The sequence below is a fragment of the Salmo salar genome, chromosome 25, assembly GCF_965601325.2.
Source record: "Salmo salar chromosome 25, fSalSal1, whole genome shotgun sequence".
Classification (NCBI taxonomy): Eukaryota; Metazoa; Chordata; class Actinopteri; order Salmoniformes; family Salmonidae; genus Salmo; species Salmo salar.
The window spans coordinates 25,426,453-25,441,128 of record NC_138315.1 but is presented as its reverse complement, the minus strand read 5'-3'; the positions used below and the strand labels follow the sequence as shown (position 1 = coordinate 25,441,128).

The 14,676-nt window shown below is 41.1% G+C and overlaps 1 protein-coding gene across 6 annotated transcripts in view; it reads left to right on the top strand.

The window, feature by feature from the left end:
- Positions 1-14,676, top strand: part of LOC106586439 (unconventional myosin-Ib) — a 142,835-nt gene that overhangs the window by 93,392 nt on the left and 34,767 nt on the right. For 5 of the 6 annotated variants that reach the window (XM_082969041.1, XM_045707708.2, XM_082969042.1 and 2 more), the window contains exons 7-11: positions 759-822; positions 6,323-6,421; positions 7,015-7,118; positions 11,474-11,621; positions 12,762-12,880. In XM_082969041.1, the coding sequence (XP_082825167.1) occupies positions 759-822; positions 6,323-6,421; positions 7,015-7,118; positions 11,474-11,621; positions 12,762-12,880 (534 nt within the window). Of the gene's footprint in view, positions 1-758; positions 823-1,563; positions 1,583-6,322; positions 6,422-7,014; positions 7,119-11,473; positions 11,622-12,761; positions 12,881-14,676 lie in introns of those variants that run through there. The other variant, XM_082969043.1, reaches the window with a different exon arrangement.

Genomic DNA, 14,676 nt, shown 5'->3' with positions numbered 1-14,676 from the left:
AACCAGGGTGTCTGCAGTGACACCTCTAGCACTGAGATGCAGTGCCTTAGACCGCTGCGCCACTCAGGAGCCACTACGGCTTTTTAAAAAACTCAGTTATAAATAAAAGGAAGACCAATCAAATGGCTGAAAAGAAACTGGGCCCAGTGTTCTTCTAACCAACATTGTAAACGGAACAGAAGGTGAGCGAAGCAAGGTGGTTTGTTTTACTCTCCTTTCAAATGGGAGAAGAATAAAGTACTTTCCTTCTTCACTGTAGTCAATTACTTCACAGCATACCTATGTGTGATTGGCAGCTGACTTTATGAACACGTCCAGTGCCTGGAGACAAAATTACTTCTTCAAAATGAGTTAAACTCTTTTCTCCTTTCAGTGAGGTTTGCGGTGATCCCTGCCTGTGCTTGTGCAAGCTTCCTCCTGCACCTGGGAATGTGTTCAATGGCCATTTTCAATTATTAATATTTACTCTTTGATTCCTAAACATAACTTAAATGCATCCAGGGCCTGTGCTGAGTTTGCTACAAAGCAACCTAACCTTGCCACCTTATTATAAGCCCTGGGCCTGACTCATCCTATTTGTCCTGTTTTATCTGTTTATCTCTTGTTTTGGCTGCCTGGAAAACCGCTTCATTGCTGAAAGAAAACATATAGATTTTTGCCTCAGAGACAAGCTAGTTGTTGTTATTTACCCAATAACATTCTGATATGTTAGTGTGGTGTCAGGACTTTCTAATCACTGTATTCTCTCTTCTCTACAGGGGAAATACATGGACATTGAGTTTGACTTCAAGGGAGACCCTTTGGGTGGAGTTATTAGCAACTGTGAGTATTATAAGGATCACACACACACACACACACACACACACGTCATGCTTAAATAACCACATGCTAAGCTCTCCTACATCCCTCTAGCCCTTTCACATGTCAATGCTGTGAGCATGGTAGTGATAGTGTAGCCCTGACACAGTTAGCTCAATTAAACCCCCAGTCAGTCAGTCATTCTACAATGGTAATGGTTTGTCTCACACCCTGGGTGAGGGACAGGATCTGGATGAGGGAGAGGGACAGGGAGTCGAGCAGTTCACCACATGCTGCCCCTGCACGCCCGGTCAGCCTGCTCACCAAAGAGAGCGGGAGATCAATATTGCACTGTTTGTTTTCAGTCAATGGAGGGTCAGTGACACACAGGAACTAGATGGGGGGGAAAAACAACCTAAAAAAAACTGAACAGTTGCCAAACAGACACATGAAAAAATGTTGACTGCTTTCTGTCTGCAGTACCTCGTCTTGTCTCTATCTCTGACCCTCAACTGCTTTGTTATTGTTTTGTCCGTTCTCTTGTTCATATTGTTTTGTCTAGTCTGAAGAGATTCTGCCATGAGGTCGGGAAATAAAGAGTGGGTAGATCTGTCACAGATAGTCCTTTCTGTCTGTTGAAGAGGAGAGCTCATGGAGACTGCCCAGTGCCTTCATAGGTTTATTATGGAGAGGGAGACTGACGGCCATGTGACTCTATGGTGCAATGGTATATAACAGGAAGAGGAGGATGGATGGAAGGTAGTGATGTGCAGCCGTGTTTAAGGTAATTTAAATAGTGTGTGGCTGAAGGGCAGTTTGAATAAAGAGAAACAATACCTTACACAATCCATCAATGTATAATTATTGGGCAATTTATATAGGTTACAAGGAGTTTTTTCTTTCATTATTTTAGACTGTCTGGTATTACTGCATAAGCCTAAACTTTAGCTTAACTGTACGGACGCCAAATAGCCTACACAGCCAATCACCAGATAATGCTTTTGGGAACGCAGAAAAAATTTACGTCAATCCACTTAGGCAAAAAGGTAATTGCCGAAGTTTCATTCAATAAAACAATAGCTGAGTAAGGAGAGCTGAAAATAAAGGAGGGCCAGAAAAGTAATGTTTGAAAATATTTGGTGAAGTGGTAAAAGAGGATGATGGCAGTGCTGGCTATGTTATGTGTGACAATTGAGGCTCTATACAAATTCGACAGTCACAAGACGTGACTTCAAATAGGCCTACGGCATATCAAGGGAACTGTAGCCTAATGTTTAGATGGGTTAAATGGAAAATGAAATCTGGACATTGACTAACCAGAATAACCTACTCCAAAGTCCTCTGATAATACTAGTCCCGTGCGAATCGACATCCCTGTGTTTTGAGAGAAATGTCTGAGTTGGCTCGAGGTTTGAACAAGAAAACAGTAACTGATTCGATAAATTGAATAAAGTGCTGCGCATAGCCTATATATGAAGGGCCAACATGTATCAACGTTCGCTGTGAATGCATTTGTTTATACGCAAAATAATTGAATATCGCCAAATGCATCATTAAATTTATTGCGCATATTTAATGCAACCATTGCTGTTAATAGATCGCAAAGACGTATACTACTGAACTAAACGTTTGGAACATCCATAGCCTAAAAATGCATATCAAGTGCACGTTAGCTGTTTAGCTCACATCTGAAGCCTGGGGGGCTAAGACGTCTTCTATTGCGGATCGCTAAAATATCCGAATGATTATGATCACACTTCCTCAATTAAAATATTATTGCGACACTATACCAAAGATGGTTTGGTATGATTTAGAAACTTGGGAACCAAGCTCGAGTTATCAGTGTTGTCGCCTGGACATGTTGAAATATCTTCATGCCTAGAAAAAACCTCCAGGCTTCCATCATAACTGTCAATTTATAGGAAGAAATATATATATATATATATATATAATAATTACAGGGGGCAGTTTGGAAAAACTAATCCCTTCCAAATCGTTCTCTAGAATAACGGACATTCTGGGGTAATAAATACATAACCAGTGTTCTCTAGTAATGCTTGTCCCGTGTGAATAGTACTATAGCCTTAATAATAACTCCTGCAGCATTCCTGCAGCATGTCAACCTCCACTCTTCTGGGAAGGCTTTCCGCTAGATGTTGGAACATTGCGGGTACTTGCTTCCATTCAGCCACGAGAACATTAGTGATGTTGGCATGGCATTCCAATTCATCCCAAAGGTGTTCGGTTGAGGTCAGTCAAGTTCTTCCACACTGATCTTGACAAAACATGTCTGTATGGACCTCGCTTTGTGCACTGGGGCATTGTCATGCTGAAACAGGAAAGGGCCTTCCCCAAACTGTTGTCACAAAGGTGGAAGCACAGAATCGTCCGAATGTCATTGTATGCTGTAGCATTAAGGTTTCCCTTCACTGGAACTAAGGGGCCTAGCCAGAACTATGAAAAACAGCCCCAGACCATTATTCCTCCTCCACCAAACTTTACAGTTGGCACTGGATTCTGACAGGTAGAGTTCTCCTGGCATCCGCCAAACCCAGATTTGTCCGTTGGACTACCTGATGGGGAAGCATGATTCATCACTCCAGAGAAGGCGTTTCCACTGCTCCATAATCCAATGGCGGCACGCTTTACACCACTCCAGTTTACGCTTGGCATTGCGCATGGTGATCTTAGGCTTGTGTGTGGCTGCTTGGCTATGGAAACCCATTTGATGAAGCTCACAACGAACAGTTATTGTGCTGATGTTGCTTCCAGGGGCAGTTTGGAACGCGATAGCGAGTGTTGCAACTGAGGACAGACTATTTTTACACGCTTCAGTACTCGGCGGTCCCGTTCTGTGAGCTTGTGTGGCCTACCACTTTAGGGCTGAGCTGTTGTTGCTCCTAGATGTTTCCACTTCACAATAACAGCACTTACAGTTGACCAGGGCAGAAATTTGACGAACTGACTTGTTGGAAAGTAGGCTTCTTATGACTGTGCCACGTTGAAAGTCGCTGAGCTCTTCAGTACGTGCCATTCTACTGCTAAGGTTTGTCTTTAGAGATTGCATGTTTCTGTGCTCGATTTTATAAACTTGTCATCAACGGGTGGTGCTGAAATAGCAGAATCCACTAATTTGAAGGGGTGTCCACATCATTTTGGGGATGTGCTGTATGTAAATTATGTACTGTATCTTTGACTGTAGCCTATAGCGCATTTTCTATATTTGCAGGTTAGGGTTGGGTGCGGGTCTCAAATGTTCACTTTACCACATATAGTCGGGCGGTTGCGGATGGGTTATAATCAATTGCGAGCAGGTGTGGGTGAACAAACAGCTGACCTGCGCACCACTAATGGAAGAATAGGCCTCTCATGCCTGAGGGCTTCCCTCAGAAGTCACTAGCTATAAATTCCTCTGTTCCTTTATGTCGCTGCTGCAGCACAGTCAGCCAACACCTCATTATGGCCCTCTCTCCATCTCTCTCCATGCCCAGAGATTTTCTTTAATTTGGGATTAAAGAGGAACACCTCTAGGGGAGTGGTTCACAAACCTCTCCTCGGCACCCCCTGACGTTTCACAATTTTTTTGTAGCCCTCAACTAGCTCACCTGATTCACCTAGTCAAGGGCTTGATAATTAGTTGTCAATTCGAATCAGGATGTGCTAGCACTGGAATAGATCAAATACATGGAATGGTTGTGGGTCCCCAGGTGAGGTTCGAGAACCACTGCTCTAGGGCATGGTGGAGCAGCTAGGGTTAGGCCACAGTCAAAGGTTTTAGGACACTACAGCCCATGCTCACTAGTTTTGTATGGAATAATGTGTCAAACTATGTGTAGAATTTTGTCTGCTTTGATAATCTGATAATTGTTATTGTATGTGATTGTGCCTTGTTCATTACCCATTTTGTATAAGAAGGTAAAGTTCAATTGACTTAGATAATGGTAACATGCTAGGAAGAAGATATCAATACCCAGGCGCACAATCCTTTGGTGCTTGTTAAATCCTAGTCTAAACGACAAGACAGGATATGGACTTCCGTTCTTACTTTTCAGTATATAGCGTGTCTGACATTTCTCCTTTAATGTATGTTTATCAATCTAGGAACCATTTCCTGGATGCAGCCTGCTTGCTGCATATAGCTAAATAGCATTCAACATTTTACAAATGCTTTACAGCAGGCATGAAAAATCCTTAGTAGTAAAAAGCAATAACAGAGCTGAACTCTTCTAGTGTACAAAAGGTTAAAGGTCATGACAGAGAGAAGAGCCCCTTGGGGGGTAGACTGAATGTTCAGAACATTCTTGAGCCACATTTCCTGTTTCCTGCATCTTATTTTCTGTTGGAACTCACTGTTGTGAGTTTGTCTGGTCAAGAGGATGCTTGCATGCAGTTACATGTGAATCTCAGAGTAGAGTACAGGCTAAGGGAGCCACAATGGGAGACAGTGACATTGTTTATGACAGAGAAAAAGCCAGAGAATAGTCTCACATTGCAAGTCTAGTATTTTATGTACTCTGTATTAGAAAAGAGAAGGGTGAGAATCCATGCTGTCACGCTCCATTTTGATTACATTTCAGAGGCAGTGCATCACTCTGAGCTGCTCGTTTGTCGCGCTCTAAAGAGATGCTACATTATTGATGAGCTGACAGACACGTGTTTAAAAACTCAGAGAATCAGTTAGTGATGAACACACACACACACACACAGTGACTACCATGTGGCGGTGAAGCATGGCTGGCAGTCTATTGACTACCCGTTTCTCTGTAGTGGGCCAGTGGAATTAAGTGCTGTGCCAGAGAAAGTGTAAATGCATTATGAAGTGGTCCCTGACTCTCCAAGCGGTTAATACCCCCACTGAGAGGATAACTCAGCTGACCGGGTAGCTAGCAACTCCAACTCAGGTCCCTGGGCTCTATATTCAACAGAACAGAATTGAGCCAGGCATAGAGAAGAACTTATCTTACTTTCCTGAACAACTTATAGTAAATAGAGCTATGTGAACCACTTAAACCATTGAAATGTAATATGTAACAGAGTACATCATTTTCAGTCTAGGTGTTGTAGTTAAGGAGAAGGAGCTGACTTGACTTTTGATCCCTTCATATGGTTTCCTCCTTTGAGTCTTCCTGTGCCTGCCGGCTCGGAGGCTCTACTTCTACACAATGAACAATGAGACGCCTACATAACCGTGGCTCTGTCACCTTGGAAACACTAATATTTGGCTATAACAGGGAGATCAGAGCTCTACGGATGGGGTCTGGACACTGACCATGTGTAGACTTAAAAGATCAGTCGTGTTCTTAGCTCATTAAATTAAATCTTCTTTTACAGTATATGTCCTGCCTTACCTCTACCATGTGTGGTAAACTCATGGTAGAGTAATAATAATACCTTGTTAAATCTCGGTTTACATTTCCTTTTCCTACCTTACCGATTGTTGAATTGTTCTAGCAGGTAATTCAGTATAATGCCTGTTTTTAACATCCATGTCTTAATTATGTCCTTTATGTATTGTTATCCTCAGATCTACTGGAGAAGTCCAGGGTTTGCAAGCAGCCGAGAGGAGAGAGAAACTTCCACATCTTCTACCAGCTTCTTTCTGGAGCCTCGGATGACACCCTGAGTGAGTTATACACACACAGTTATCGGTAATACCTTCATGACAATATTATTAACATGTCATGAAGCTTCATTATGAGTCATACCATCTCAGAAACGGTCACAAATGTTTATAAGGTATGTCATGACAGAGTTATTACACATGGCGTCAAATAAAATGTCACTGAGTTATCTAACCACAAAAATGTCTTAGTTATTCTAAAGAAACACGTGACTAATACTTAAACATGAGCCTGTGTTTAACTACAGAGAACAAAGACTATGAAACCAGTGTGGTTCATTTGTTCTCAGCTGGAGCTCAGCCACTGTTTGGCAGTCTTGATGAAGGAGAACAATATAATGGTCTTTGATTCAATGGTGGACAAACATCAAAAGACTTGATTTATCTGCACTTAATGTAACCTGTAATCCAATACAAAATACTGTGACTTCCCTTGATACCTGATACAAGCCTTTAAAGGGCCATTTGAAACTTGTGTGTGTGTGTGTGTGTGTGTGTGTGTGTGTGTGTGTGAGAACTGCTGCTCTAAAGTGTATAGCACTTTAGTCAATATGGACCATGCTAAAGCCATGTGTGTTTGTCTTTCTGGCACACAGTGAAGCTGAAGTTGGACAGAGATTTCAGTAAATACAACTACCTGAGTCTGGATTCAGCCAACGTCAATGGGCTGGATGATGCAGCAAGCTTCAGGACCGTCAGGGTGAGACACACGTTTTACTTGGCGTTTTACAAGTGTGCCAGCAAATTCTTTTTACCTGGTCACTTTAGTTGTTGGTTACAATTAGCTTTTTTTGTATCATCATGATTTATTCAAACAGTAATGTGCAATTGACCAAAAATCAACTAACTTACTGAAGAGGCAACAACAGCACGGGAATGCCCCTGTCTGTGTGTTTAAGGGCTCGACCTACAGGGGAGGTTTTAGAAACCCTCCGGGCCAGTCGATCATCCCCATCAGTTAATTCCCGAAGCTGTTCATTCATTATGTCGATGATCAATCACTCGCTCGACACATAATCACGTAATGTGAATGCATAATGCCATTGTGTAGGCCTATAAAAAAGTGATTTTCTTAATATTAATATATACTTTTTTTTCAAGTATTTTGGGGGAATTTTTTTCTATGTGCTATTACAACAATTCAATTTAAAATGTACAGTACCAGTCAAGTTTGTACACCTACTCATTCAAGGGTTTTTATTTATTTTTACTATTTTCTACATTGTAGAATAATAGTGACGACATCACAACAATGAAATAACACATATGGAATCATGTAGTAACAAAAAAAGTGTTAAACAAATCAAAATATATTTTATATTTGAGAGTCTTCAAAGTGCCACCCTTTGTCTTGATGACAGCTTTGCACACTCTTGGCATTCTCTCAATCAGCTTCACCTGGAATGCTTTTCCAACAGTCTTGAAGGAGTTCCCACATATGCTGAGCACTTGTTGGCTGCTTTTCCTTCACTCTGAGGTCCAACTCATCCCAAACCATCTCAATTGGGTTGAGGTCTGGTGATTGTGGAGTCCAGGTCATCTGATGTGCACTCCATCTCTCTCCTCCTTGGTCAAATAGCACTTACACAGCCTGGAGGTGTGTTGGGTCATTGTCCTGTTGAAAAACAAATGATAGTCCCACTAAGCGCAAACCAGATGGGATGGCGTATCACTGCAGAATGCTGTGGTAGCCATGCTGGTGAAGTGTGCCTTGAATTCTAAATAAATCACAGACAGTGTCACCAGCAAAGCACCATCTCCCCCATGCTTCACGGTGGGAACCACACATATGTGTAGATCATCCGTTGAAGTACTCTGTGTCTCACAAAGACATGGCGGTTGGAACCAAAAATGGCATATTTTGGACTCCTCAGACCAAAGGACAGATTTCCACTGGTCTAATGTCCATTGCTCGTGTTTCTTGGCCCAAGAAGTCTCATCTTCTTATTGGTGTCGTTTCAGTAGTGATTGCTTTGCAGCAATTCGACCATGAAGGCCTGATTCACGCAGTCTCATCTGAACAGTTGATGTTGAGATGTGTCTGTTACTTGAACTCTGAAGCATTTATTTGGGCTGCAATCTGAGGTGCAGTTAACTCTAATGAACTTTGCGACTGCATTTGAAGAAACGTTCAAAGTTTTCCATATTGACTGACCTGCATGTCTCAAAGTAATGATGGACTGTCGTTTCTCTTTGCTTATTTGAGCTGTTCTTGCCATAATATGGACTTGGAATTTTACAAAATAGGGTTTTCTTCTGTATACCACCCTTACCTTGTCACAACACAACTGATTGGCTCAAATGCATTAAGAAGGAAATAAATTCCACAAAGTAACTTTTAACAAGGCACACCTGTTAATTGAAATGCATTCCAGGTGGCTACCTAATGAAGCTGGTTGAAAGAATGCAAAGAGTGTGCAAAGCTGTCATCAAGGCAAAGGGTGGCTACTTTGAAGAATCTAAAATCTAAAATATATTTTGATTTGTTTAACTTCTATGGACGTCCCACCGTAGTCAATAGCCAGTGGAATCGCGTGGCACGAAATACAAATACCTCAGAAATGCTATAACTTCAATTTCTCAAACATATGACTATTTTACACCATTTTAAAGACAAGACTCTCGTTAATCTAACCATGTTGTCCGATTTCAAAAAGGCTTTACAGCGAAAGCAAAACATTAGATTATGTCAGGAGAGTACCCTGCCAAAAATAATCACACAGCCATTTTCAAAGCAAGCATATATGTCACAAAAACCAAAACCACAGCTAAATGCAGCACTAACCTTTGATCTTCATCAGGTGACACTCCTAGGACATTATGTTATACAATACATGCATGTTTTGTTTAATCAAGTTCATATTTATATCAAAAAACTGCTTTTACATTAGCATGTGATGTTCAGAACTAGCATACCCACCGAAAACTTCCGGTGAATTTACTCAATTATACAAAATACATAATTATTTTAAGAATTATAGATACAGAACTCCTTTATGCAATCGCTATGTCAGATTTTAAAATAGCTTTTCGGCGAAAGCACATTTTGCAATATTCTGAGTACATAGCTCGGCCATCACAGGCTAGCTAATTTGACATCCACCAAGTTTGGGGCTCACTAAACTCAGAATTACAATTAGAAAAATTGGATTACCTTTGCTGTTCTTCGTCAGAATGCACTCCCAGGACTTCTACTTCAACAACAAATGTTGTTTTGGTTCCAAATAATCCATAGTTGTATCCAAATACCTCCGTTTTGTTCGTGCGTTCCGGTCACTATCCGAAGGGTAACGTGCGAGCGCATTTCGTGACAAAGAATTTCAAATATTCCATTACCGTACTTAGAAGTTTAAAATCAATTTGAATGCTATTTTTCTTGTACAATAGCAATAATATTCCAACCGGGCAACATTGTATTCATTCAAAGGCTGAAAGAAAAAAAGTATTGTGACCGCGCATCTCAGTCTCACTGTCCCCAGGCTGACCACTCACAAACAGAGCTGCTGTACTTTGCCCAGAGACAGCAGACACCCCATTCCACTTTCTGGCGGCTTTAGAGAGCCAATGGAGGCCTTAAAGTGTCACGTTACAGCACAGATGCTGTATTTTCGATAGAGATGCAACAAAGGACAACAAATTGTCAGACAGGGCACTTCCTGTATGGAATCTTCTCAGGTTTTGGCCTGCCATATGAGTTCTGTTATACTCACAGACACCATTCAAACAGTTTTAGAAACTTTAGTGTTTTCTATCCAGATCTACTAATTATATGCATATTCTCGTTTCTGGGCAAGAGTAGTAACCAGTTTAAATCGGGTATGTTTTTTATCCGGCCTTGAAAATACTGCCCCCTAACCCCAACAGGTTAACACTTTTTTGGTTACTACATGATTCCGTATGTGTTATTTCATAGTTTTGATGTCTTCACTATTATTCTACAATGTAGAAACTAGTAAAAATAAATAAAAACCCTTGTATGAGTAGGTGTGTTAACTTTTGACTGGTACTTTAGGTCCTTAAATTACAATTAAGTGTTTGAAAAAGTTACTAAATTTGTCTAGCCAATATCTGTATAAATCTTGTGATTTTGAGTGAAAAAATGGGGGAGTGGTTTTGAACAAATCTTTCCCGGGAGGGGGCACATTCAGTATTCAATAAGGTCCGTAGGGCCACACTGAAATGTTATTTCTTTGCTGTCAAAATTTGCTCTATCCATCGATTTCTGGAATTTTCTATGCTCCCATACTGTCCAGTGATTATTAGCGAGCTGGACAGTCAAGATACTGTATGAATATATGTCCGTTATCATTTCTACACAGTTTCGATTTGTTTTTAGTGATTTGAAAAGGATTCTTCGGGATTTTGGAATGAGGCCCTTTATCTACTTCCCTAGCAGATACCCATAGATTTCCAGTCATTACGCTAACGCTAGTTACAGTAGCAACTGCGCTAGCACTAGTTAACAACTCCCTTCAAACTGCACACAGAGACATAAAATAGTGCAACATTTTTTTTTATTGCAGATATCAAAGTGCCAGGTGTTATTTTCTGTGAAATTCTCTAGAGCAAGGGTGTCAAACATACAGCGGTCCAATACGGCAACAAACTCACTACACTTTAAAGGGATACTTAGGGATTTTGGCAATTAGGCCCTTTATCTACTTCCCCAGAGTCAGATGAACTCATGGATAAAATTAAGTATTTTCTTTGCTGTTACAGTAAATTTATCTAAATCAATGTAAGAACACAAGGGCATGCTAATTTAAAAGATGGCTAGTCATTATTAGCCTGGTTCTGTATGGAATATAGGCACATTATGGGACACAGGCCAGGCCATTATCAATTATTCAAAAAATATATACAAATATTGGTGTGACCAAATTGTGCTGGTGCAACCAACTGAAAAAGTCGGTGGTAAAAGTTAGTGTAGAACCCTGCAAATAACTACTCATTAACAGATCAAGATTAGTTATTCTACACCTTTCGTTGCTCCAACTGATCCTCTCAAACATGCTGAATGTCTGATTGGCTCTCTCTCCCCCTGTGCCATCCCAGAATGCCATGCAGATTGTGGGCTTCATGGAGGCTGAGGTGCAGTCGGTTCTGGAGCTGGTGGCTGCCGTCCTCAAACTGGGGAACATTGAGTTCAAACCAGAGTCCAGAATCAACGGATTTGACGAGAGCAGGGTCAAGGACAAGAATGGTGAGACCATAGTCGGACTGGACAACCAGCAGCTTTACTGTGGGACAGAATTTCCTGTTACAGTACACATGGACACACATCTCACTTTTTTAAGTAACTTTTGTGCCCACTTGTGGATGCCTGCATTTCCCTTGCATCTTGAAAATGTAAAAATCCTGTATTGTGGCTATAGAAAATATTGTTTTGGTTATTCATTTTCTTGTCAATTGAAGGATAGATAAGATAAGCACACTATAATTTATCGGTTAGATTATCACCACTGACCAATAGTCAGTCCCTCCACCACAAGCCATGGCTTTAAGTTCTATCAACAGTAGCCTATATGTTTGTTCTTGTACTGCCCCCTACTGGTTAATGATTAATTCATATCATGACTTACTAACAACAGTATGCTATATTTTATGATTGTAAGTACAATAGGCCTATTGATAACAGCTATCCCCTATTAAGCAAACATAATATTTAGCATGTCTTAGTAACCCAGCCATGGCACAACTTTGCTTTCTTTCTTTGCAAACACAACTTTTCTACATGTCACACTAAAGTGGAACTCCACATGGTCTGTGGTGTGAATCATAAAATCCACACATCTTCTTTTTAAAATTACACCAGCTTATTAATGGCATTTCCCCTTGTGACCATTTGACAGCTGTATGGACTGTCACGGTACACAAATAAATGAGTCAACAACACCACTCTTACAGAAGACCATTTACTGAGACAATTGACATGTAAATACCTCAGGACATTAAGGCTAATGTGCTTCAGTAACTCCTCTTAAACACTACTCTGTCCGGCTGCTTTGGGAATTCCTGGCCAGGAGACACAACACTGATCCTAAAGGAGATCCTCTGAGAATAGAGAGAGTAGATTACCTCATCTCTTTATGGAAAGGGTTTAGCTAATGCCCTTATGGCTACCCACTGGAACCCTGATACTGACGTCATGTGGCATTGTTGGTAGAGCTTAACGTTTATATGGATTCCATCATCCCTGAAGGGGATAAATGTATTTTATTGATAGATTTCATCTAGTCATTGCCTATTTGTTTCTTTGCCCTAGGCCTGTATACACATCTCTATGATTGAGTGTTTGTCTGTTCTCTTAGTGAATGTGTCTTTCCTCTGCTCTATCTTCCAGACCTGAAGGAGATGTGTGAGCTGTTGGGGATTGAGCAGTCTGTGCTGGAGAGGGCTTTCAGCTACCGCACCGTGGAAGCCAAGATGGAGAAGATGTCTACCACACTCAACGTGGCCCAGGTGAGAAGAACAACACTCTGTCATCACTGTATAGCAATAGGCTTGGGCGGTATACTGTATACCGGGGTATTTGGAAATGGCCATGGGATGGTTTTTCAATACCATTGAAAATATTTCTTATGTTTTTTTTTTTTTATACATTTAAATATTTGTAGCTATTTTTTAAGTAAATACCTGCAGTCGACTTGTGCAATATGTTAGGAGATAAAGAAGATCGCCTTCTTCATTTCACCTGTCACATATCATTATGAATCTTACCGGCAGTCCCCAGTCACTTGGTGTTTGTTTACAAGCACACAGCAGCGAGAGACCGGAGCCTTGTGAGTCTCTCACTGTTGTGCAGCACGCCCCAGGTGATCTAGTTACAGTATGTGATTCACAGCTAAATGTTTGCCAGCTAGATCTTATATAACTATTAAGTTAACTGTCTAAAATGTGCTAAATGCTCTGCAGTTGTGTGTTTGGTTTGCTAATTTAGTAGCTATCTAGCTAAGTGGTTAGCTTCACTTGGTAACAGCAGAGAATCCCGTCCTGGATTAAGAGCCTTTCTGTCTAATATTTGTTTTGTGCCTGCAGCAAATTGTGAGTAGCATTTTTGAGTTACTTGTGAAACTTTGAGCTGGGATGTCTGTCCTGTGTATAGTTTAGGTCAGAGACTGTATAAAATGTTCCCAATCTGCTCGTTAGCATTTAGATGACACAAGGTCGGTATGACAATCTGGATACCGCCAAAGCCTATATAGCAACACAATACTGTATTTACATAATCAATTTAAATATGAGTGTTTATATAATATAATAATATATGCCACTTTTATCAACTTACAGTGAGTGGCAGTGCATGCATTTTAGTATGTGTATGTGATCCCTATGGGACTTGAACCCATGACCTTGACGTTGCTAGCACCATGCCCTTACCAACTGAGCCGCACAGGACAACCAAAAGATCCTGTCATCATTGTATTGCAACACACTTCCTTTCATGATAGCACTGACAGTGCAAGTCTTAGGGGATGTTTCACACTCCAGTTGTGGATGGATGAGGAAGGAGAAGATGAATTCCCTCTGACTTAGTTCTCTAGCAGCTAGCTAAGCCCCCCATCCCGTCTCCACCTATTGTACATGGAAACATATCCATAATAGAAGCCATAATAGAAGAGGGGTTGGTGACTTCTCCCCTGGAAATGCGGGAGTAGGTCACATTGTGGAGGTTAGTGAGTTCAGGCAGCAGGCACATTCATGTTTTAGATGAGAGGGATATAAGTTAGTCTCTCTCAAACCTGGAGGTCTGTGACTTCAGGCAACATCCAGTTGGAGATGAAAAGAAGAAAGTCATAGAGGCTAGTCCTCGCCCTAGTCCTCTCTCTGTGCTCTACAAACACAGCTTATGAAGGAAGGTAGAACGAAGGGATGAGCTTCATGTCTCCTGAAAAGTGATTTAAACATTGTTGGCAGATATCTGGTAGCCTGGTTCCAGATCTGTTTGTGCTGTGTTGCCAACTTCTATACTCTTTGCTTTGACAATGACCATAGGAGTTGACAAGGCTGCACAAACAGACCTGTTTCCTTGAGGAAGAGCACTACCCCCTGGTGCTGCTCTCTACAGTCAATCAGAACTTATCTTAACAAATATCTGACCAGGTAGCATAAACAGAAGGGTATAAAAAGGCCAGACGGAGACAATAAATCAAAGCACATTGGTTGTAGCTCTAGAGGCACTATAAAACTAAGGATCACCACATTATCCATAGCACATCATCACCAGTCCAAACATCAGCTCCTAGAAGTGTTTGTTT